Raw genomic sequence first — 7,670 nt, 5'->3', positions numbered from 1 at the left:
GGCACCCCTTCCTTCCTCAAATCATTAATTTAGCGTACTAAACAAAGATCCTTATCTTTTGGCAGCACCGTACCCTCACCTTTCGCTCGTGATTTTTTCTGGTTGACACCGCCACATTCGTCGCATAACTCTACGAGTTCAGGCCGTGTTCGGCGCCAATAATGAATAAGTGTACGGCGGCTGTCATATTTAGACGAGGAAGATCAAAATAGAAATTACTGATTGTTCGCTTGATGTCCCCATCGCTTGCCAAGTCGCCTAGGACCTCTAGTTGGTGCGCCGCTGTAAAGGATGACACGAGTTTTTTTTCTTCACTTTACGGCCTCGGCCTCCTGAAAGTCGTGGTCGCCCTTTTGGGCGGCGGCGTTGCGTAGGAGCCATCCGATGGCAAAATATACAGACAGAAAGACAGTTCGTACGACTGAATGCGATAACTAAGGATGCACGGAGATCTTTCCCGTTCGGCCTCTAATTGGCCGAGCCCCTCCTGAATGTCATAACAAATAGTACGGGATAACTAAGGGAATTCGGTACGTTCAGATAAGAGCTAATATTACTTCGGATTTATCCTACAGCTACACAAGTCCACTTATCTCTTACCTTTCAGAAGACGACGACGTACACGGAAAACCGTATTGCAACTCCGGAGCTGACGACTTTCTGTACTGGGACGACTAGTGTGGCACTGAAGACAACAACTTGGAGCGCGAAAGCTGCTACAAACATGATACCCATTCGTCACTCTTGTAATCTTGTTTCAGTGAGCAAGCGATCAACGATCGCCCTAAGTATCTTGAAACAACTGCACTCCGTTTTCGCTCGAGGGGGCAATGATAAGGTTCTCGATCGAGAAACGGGGTGGGCTGACATAACCTGTAGAACGTTCATATATTACAGTAACACTGCATTGAGGAATTGGGAACCAACTGGTTGCAAATAGTCAGATATCACCATACAAATCGCTGCTTTAGCACGGTCCCAATTATTCACAGAGTCATTCAATCGGTAGGTGCGACGGGCGGTGTGTACAAAGGGCAGGGACGTAATCAATGCAAGCTGATGACTTGCGTTTACTAGGAATTCCTCGTTCAAGACTGAAAAATTGCAACAGTCTATCCCTACTAATTGGCTTGAAAACAATTCTTTTACAGCTACGATCTAGACTCAAGGTTCAGCCCTCACTCTACAATTTGCCACTTAAGACTATATTGAAAGCAGACAACCCAACCATGAGTTTACACTGTCCCATCGCGAGGCTTGGGCTACTTATTATCGTTGCTACCCGAATACAAAGTTTGCTTCAGACAAAAACTTGGATGCTAATTGTATTCTGGATAGCAATGATTTACATTACAGACAGAGTGCATGTGCTCAGCAGGGGCTAATGAAAACCAAATATCAAATGATAATTTCGATTGTAATAGTACTATTTTTGATAATAAATATTAGTAGTAGCTAAGGTTTCCAAAAGCTAAACTAATATTTGGATATAAAATCAGAGATTTAAAAATATTAGATTCTCATTGATATTTTTAAAATGTTCCCACTTAAGTACGTTTCGCGTCAGAACAGTATTGCTCTTTTATTTCACTGTGACACACACAGCCGATCAAAATGGAAAACTGCCTTTTGTTTGAAGTCGATAGAGCGAAATCAAGGTATTTGTTTTTGTTCTCTGCCGATAGACTCGTCCTCTATAAACCTGCAGCGCTAGATGAATGCGCTCAGCAGTGCTAACCCACGACACCAACCTTGCCGTGACTCGCACAATTGTCCTGGACTCCATCTCCCTCACTGTTAATTAGTAATACTTCAACAAGTCGAACGGTAAGGACGTATGATTAGTGGATTAAAACCGACTTCGCAATCCTTAAAAAATATTATATCATGTTAGCTAAAATTAAGCTGATTTTAAATAGAATTATTTCGTCTCAAAAGAAAATATATGATAATATGTTTTCTGTATTAGCTGATCTACCAGGTAATATGATTACTATATTAGCTTCACCAATTTTGGAGTTACCGGTACCATTGACCCCTGGTGTTCAGCTTGGTTCAACCGATTGCGGTCATTGTCCCAATAATCTAGACCAGAAATTCTCAAGGTACAGTCCTCACTCTGCAATTAGTTACAGGAACCACGATGAGTTTGCAATGCCTTATCTTGGCGCTTGGACTACTTATTTTCGCTGCTCGAAACAATACTTGCCTTGGACAATCTTTTCCCAGCTTGAGGGTTGTGCCTCATGTAGCCGCCGCAGCACCTACATCGAGCAGATCTCTTAGGTCTACATCCCCGACGAATGAAACGAGTATTGGAGACCAAGATAAAGAGGAGCGAGCTCAAGGCAAAAGAATATCGGCGGTTACGGAGAATCTGGCTTACAAGTTGGGGCTAAAAGCGCAGATTAAACCCGAAGCCTTCTTCACGCGAATCCATTTCTCCGAGACTGTCGGAAAGCTTGACGACAGCACAGAGTTCATGAGGTGGCTTCAGTATGTACTTAAGTACAGAAACAAAATGGGAGAAACCTCGTTCTCAGACGCCAAATTTGCTGCCTTGCTACGAAATGCAAAACCGGATGAAGAGGTATTGGAGCTGCTTCAATCCCTCCGCCGAGTCGACGGCATGAAGGATCTTGTTGATCGGCTGCAGACATACTTGTTTAAAATGTATCCATCCATTCACAACATGATGAACGAAGCGTGGCTGAATACCCGGCAGAACCCCAGAGAATTGTTCAACTTGGTACTTCCCCCAAATGGTTTCCAAGACCAGTATCTTATTCAATGGCTCAGATACACGGAGATGTACAAGACAGCGATGGGGGTCGATTCGTTTCCCATATACCAGATGAACGACCTCTTTCTGAGGCATTGGTCGATTCCGAGTTTGGTAGAACTTCTCCAATCGATCAAAAAAATTCCCGATTTGGAGAAGCTCGCCGAAAGTATGCAAGCTCAGGTGTTTCAGGTCTTATACGCGAGAGCGACACCGAAAGATTTCCAACATTTTTTATATGTCACAACCGGTGACGAAGAGTGACCCACTTTACGGCACGATTAAGGAGTACACCTTGTGGTATGCAGCACAGCGAGGTGGGGAGGGCACGGTGAAGCGAGTGAAAACGTTATTCGGCGAAAACAACATTAATGCTGCCCTTGTTGCTGCTGCGAACGTACAGCGATGATTTCGTAAGTAGATTTTAGGTTCACCTCACAAGGAAAGGACACACCCAAAGCTGAAAAATGATCCTCTTTTAAATATTTTCTTTTTTCCATTGAAGCCTTATCCCCAACAAGAATAAAACAAGAAATTTAAGGACAACCAAAAGTCTTGCTTGGCCTCAGTTTTGGTAGATGCTCCTGTAACGGGGTTACATAGTGTGGAACACACAGGGGTACGAAGTACCCGGAGAGTTAACAAACTCTCAGTACATAAGTTGGAGAGCTAACAAGGTCTCTCAGTACGTTGGCCGAAAGCCACACGTTATGCATTTGATTAGGTTTAACTATGCTAGATAGTTAAACAGATACATTTACCCCTAGGCGGCTTGGCCGCAATTATAGTAAATAAAACACTTCTGGTTTTAAAGCATTAAAGTTAAGGTGTTAACTTTGAGCCCTGGTCTTGGGCTGTAAGTGTCCTTTGGATAAGGAACTTAGTATTAGTGACTCTTTGAGTCGAACGTCTTCCTCTGACGCTAAAGCTACGGCAGCCCCGCTGCACTTGGTAGCACTTGTAGTCAATCCCGCTCCTGAGTCGGTTGACTATATCCTCTGCGAGGATGGAACACCCCGTGTTCGCGAATTCGCCCCCGGCGCAGCAGGACGCGCTTACTAAGCTTATGTCCTTGCTTGGCCCGGAGGGCGTGGCTCATCTTGCATCGCAAGGTCCAGAGGCGGTCACTGCCAGGCTGGAATCGTTCTCCCGCTACGAGAACGCGCTCTTGGAGCATGTCCAAGAGAAGATGAGCGCTGCAACGTCGGCGGCGTCGATGACGCGTGAAGAGTCTATGAGACTGAAACCGCTCATGGCGAGCGTAAAAACCTTCGAGGGGAAGGATGGAGAGAATCTCCTTCTCTGGACCCGTGAGGTCGAGATGGCCATGGGATCGGCCCTGCTCCAGTCTGAGCATCAGCGCGTGGCGCTGGCTATCTCCAGGCTTGGAGGTCGCGCTCGCGAATGGGCACTAACGTGCGGCACGTCCGTTGACGCTGCATTTCCCACTTAGGATAAGCTGAAGCAACAGACTTCGCGCGTGTTCGCGCCGCCTAATCAGGCGTACCGTATCCGGTCAAAGTTCCTTGCTACCCGCCAGGGTAAGAAGGATTTATTGGACTATGTCCAAGAGTTGAGAACTCTTATCGCCGGAATGGTGGCGAACCCTCTTCCGGAACTGGTCAGCGTGACCGTGTTCATGGAGGGACTTCGTGTGAGCGCAGCTCGAACGGAAGTGCTCCGTGTACACCCCAACGCTTTTGAAGAGGCGGTGGATGTGGCATTGAATGCCGAGCACAACTTCGGGTCGGCGCGACCTGGTTGGAGCCCTGGTAGCGCAAGCTCTTCGAGCGGTCCAGAGCCGATGAACCTCAGCTATGCTAAAGATAAAGAAGCGGAGCTTCGTGCTGCGGAGCAGCGCGCCGGCATCCGCCGATGCTTTGTGTGCAATAGCACTAAGCACTTGAGGGCCTATTGCCCTCTGCGCAAGAAGCGCGAGGCTCCGGCGAGCCACCCTCCGGGTCATCGCCGGGAAACGGCAACTCCCAGTAGGCGCGGGGCGGCCTACTGGGGAAGAACTGAGTTCTGTTGTGCCGCGAAGAGGTAGAGGGCAACGGGGCTCAGCCCCGAAGAGAGCTGAGCTCTCTTACGAGAAGGCTATGTGCAAGCCGGGCTTGCTGGTCGTTCAAGCGAACGTGAAGGGCTTTGCAAAGCCATGGAGAGTCTTGATTGACTCGGGAGCCTCAGGCAACTACGCCCGTCGCTCCACCCTGGAAGGGAGTCAGCTGTATGCTGAGGCACAGGAAGTGCCAACGAGAGATACGATCCCTGTCCGTCTCGCGACGGGGACACTGGTAACTGTGTCGAAGGTCACCTTGGAGTGAAGTTTGAGAGCTTCGCTAGCGTGGTCTTAGACCTGGATACGAGGTATGACCTCATTCTTGGCATGGCATGGCTGGAACGTCATGAGCCATGGATCGACTGGAAGTCGAAAACGCTGGGTGCGTCGCACCCTGCTCCTAGTGGAGCTTTGGTGAGTCATGAACCCACCTCTGCTAGGAAGCAGAAGCGCTTTTGGCGCGAGCACGAGGCCGAGGCGGCCGTAGTGCTGGACATTGGTATGTCCGAAATTGTTAGCAACGAGGTTGCTGTTTGCCCTGAGGGCGTACGTGGTGCGGCACGTTATCCGCGGAGCGGTGCAGGTCAGGTCAATGACCAACTGCTGGGTCCTGGTGAGGACGAGCGCGGAGTGGCGCGTAATCCACTGAGTGGTATGAATCTGGTCGATGACCTACCGCTGCGTGACCCGAGGGTCGCGGTCGACTGCGAGTCGAGGCATCATGGGCGTGGCCCAGGAGATGCAGGTGAAGTGACACCTAGTTCACTGTGTGAAGGTCAAAAACCTCTTGGCTTTCAGCCGAGTGTCTTGCGAGACACTGTATCCTCTTCGAGGAGTGATGGTGCTGCTGCACCCGGTGGTGGTGACGGAGATGTCGCCACACCGCCCTCATCCGACCGGGCTCGGTCGCGGAGGGAGAGGAGAAGAAGACGCAGGGCGTCTGTGACGTCTTCGACGTCGGACGATGTGTCCAACGTGACGAGCGGTGATGCTCCACGTGATTGCTGTGAACAGCTGTATACACTCGTTAAGGGAGTGACGGGGGAGGTAGAAGGCGATATCAGCCTTGACACTCTGCCCGCTGCGGATGCTCTTCTAGAGCTGGACGAGATGTCCATTGCCGAGTTCGGCGAAGCCTTAAAGGCAGGCGAGCTAGCCGAGGTGGTCCTGATGGGACCTGAGGAGGAGTTGAACTCCTCATCCGTCGTGGACGACGCGGTCCTAGAGGACACCAAGAAGGCGCTGAGCGCAAGAAGTGGATCGGCGATCCTTAAAGATCCTTCGGATCCCTTCTACCCGGTGGTGAAGGAGTATGGAGACGTTGTCTCGAAAGTCCCACCGACGGGCCTGCCTCCGGATCGAGGCGTGTGTCATGGGATTGACCTGGTTCCTGGAACCAAATACTGCGTAACAAGGCAATGGCCCTTGCTGAGAGAGCAGTGTGACGTCATTGACGCATTCTTCCGTGCGAAGCACGAGGCAGGGATGGTGCGCGAGAGTAAGTCTTCGCACTCGACACCCACGTTCTGTGTCAGAAAGCCGAACGGCAAGTGGCGCATTGTTCATGCTTTTAACAAGCTAAATGTGGCCACTATCCCGGAGCAAACGCCGATTCCTCGCAAGGATGTTCTGCAGAACAACATGGTAGGCTGTACGTTGTACAGTGCGCTCGACTTGGTCGATGGTTACTACCAATTGCTCATGAGAACGAGCGACATTCCGCTGACAGCGATGAGTACTCCGAGCGGTATACTCTGGGAGTGGCTGGTCATGCCCCAGGGGCTGTCGAACGCACCAGCAACGTTCAATCGTCTTGTGACGCCGTTGTTTAGGCCCCACCGGGCGTACGCTCAGACGTACTTTGACGATATATTCGTCCATAGTCGTGCTGAGCACGGAAAGTCTGACGTAAAAAACCACATTGACCACTTGCGAGCGGTGCTCGAGTGCATGCGCACTAATAACTTGTATGCCAACTTGGACAAGTGCGTCTTTGGCGCGGAGGAGATACCTTTCCTCGGGTGCTTCATTGGGAAGCGTGACTTACGGGCAGATCCTGCCAAAGTCGTCAAGGCCATCGTGGACTGGCCGGTTCCCAAGAACCAAAAAGACTTACGCAAGTGGCTAGGCTTAGCCAATTACTTGCACAAGTACAGCGCGAACTACGCGGAGATGGCTCGGCCATTATCAGATCTCCTTAAGAAGGACGCACCATGGTGCTGGAACGTCGAGCACGACGGAGTCTTTGAGGCTGTGAAGGAGAGCCTCCTCCAGGCTCCGATCCTTGCGCTACCGAACCCGGATAGTCCGTTGAGCGTCGTCTGTGACGCCTCCGATTTTGCAATCGGTTGTGCTTTACTACAAGCAGACGCCGAATGGCGTGGGCGCGTGATCGCGTTTGAGTCTCGCCAGCTCAATGCTGCAGAGAAGAACTATCCAGTTGATGACAAAGAGCTACTTGCAATGAAGTATGCTCTAGTCAAATTCAGGGTACACCTGCTAGGCTCTAAGCCTTTTGTGATCTTTACTGATCATGCGTCGTTACGCACTGCGACACAGTCGCCTCATCTCTCTCAGAGAATGGCAAGATGGCTTTCCTTCTTTGCCGAGTATAACTTCGAGGTGAAGTACAAGCCGGGGCGGCTTAATGTAGTGACCGATGCGCTCTCGCGCAGGCCGGACTACGAGTTAGCTCATGTCACGACAGTGACGTCGTCAGTGCCTGACTTGATACGCGGAGCGTATGCACAAGACGACATGTGCGTAGCGCTGCTACGGGCTCTTGGGAGCGAAGAGTTTAAAGACTCTAACAAGGAATTGTCTGGGCGC

At 50.4% G+C, this 7,670-nt stretch overlaps 1 protein-coding gene and 1 non-coding gene across 2 annotated transcripts; one reads left to right on the top strand and one right to left on the bottom strand.

Annotated features, from left to right (window-relative positions):
• Positions 1 to 971: 971 nt before the first annotated feature.
• PITG_33045 lies at positions 972 to 1,121 on the bottom strand (the record flags this gene model as incomplete). Its single annotated transcript, XR_009934439.1, has 1 exon — positions 972 to 1,121. It is a non-coding gene; the product is annotated as an 18S ribosomal RNA (ribosomal RNA).
• A 1,022-nt stretch (positions 1,122 to 2,143) lies between these two features.
• PITG_13119 (secreted RxLR effector peptide protein, putative) lies at positions 2,144 to 3,046 on the top strand (the record flags this gene model as incomplete). Its single annotated transcript, XM_002900598.1, has 1 exon — positions 2,144 to 3,046. The coding sequence occupies one exon, from the start codon at positions 2,144 to 2,146 to the stop codon at positions 3,044 to 3,046; it is 903 nt and encodes a 300-aa protein (XP_002900644.1).
• Between the last annotated feature and the right edge of the window lie 4,624 nt (positions 3,047 to 7,670).

Source organism: Phytophthora infestans, genomic scaffold (assembly GCF_000142945.1).
Source record: "Phytophthora infestans T30-4 supercont1.25 genomic scaffold, whole genome shotgun sequence".
Lineage (NCBI taxonomy): Eukaryota > Oomycota > Peronosporomycetes > Peronosporales > Peronosporaceae > Phytophthora > Phytophthora infestans.
Note: the sequence above shows the minus strand (reverse complement) of the source record. Positions and strands in the feature narration are given on the sequence as shown.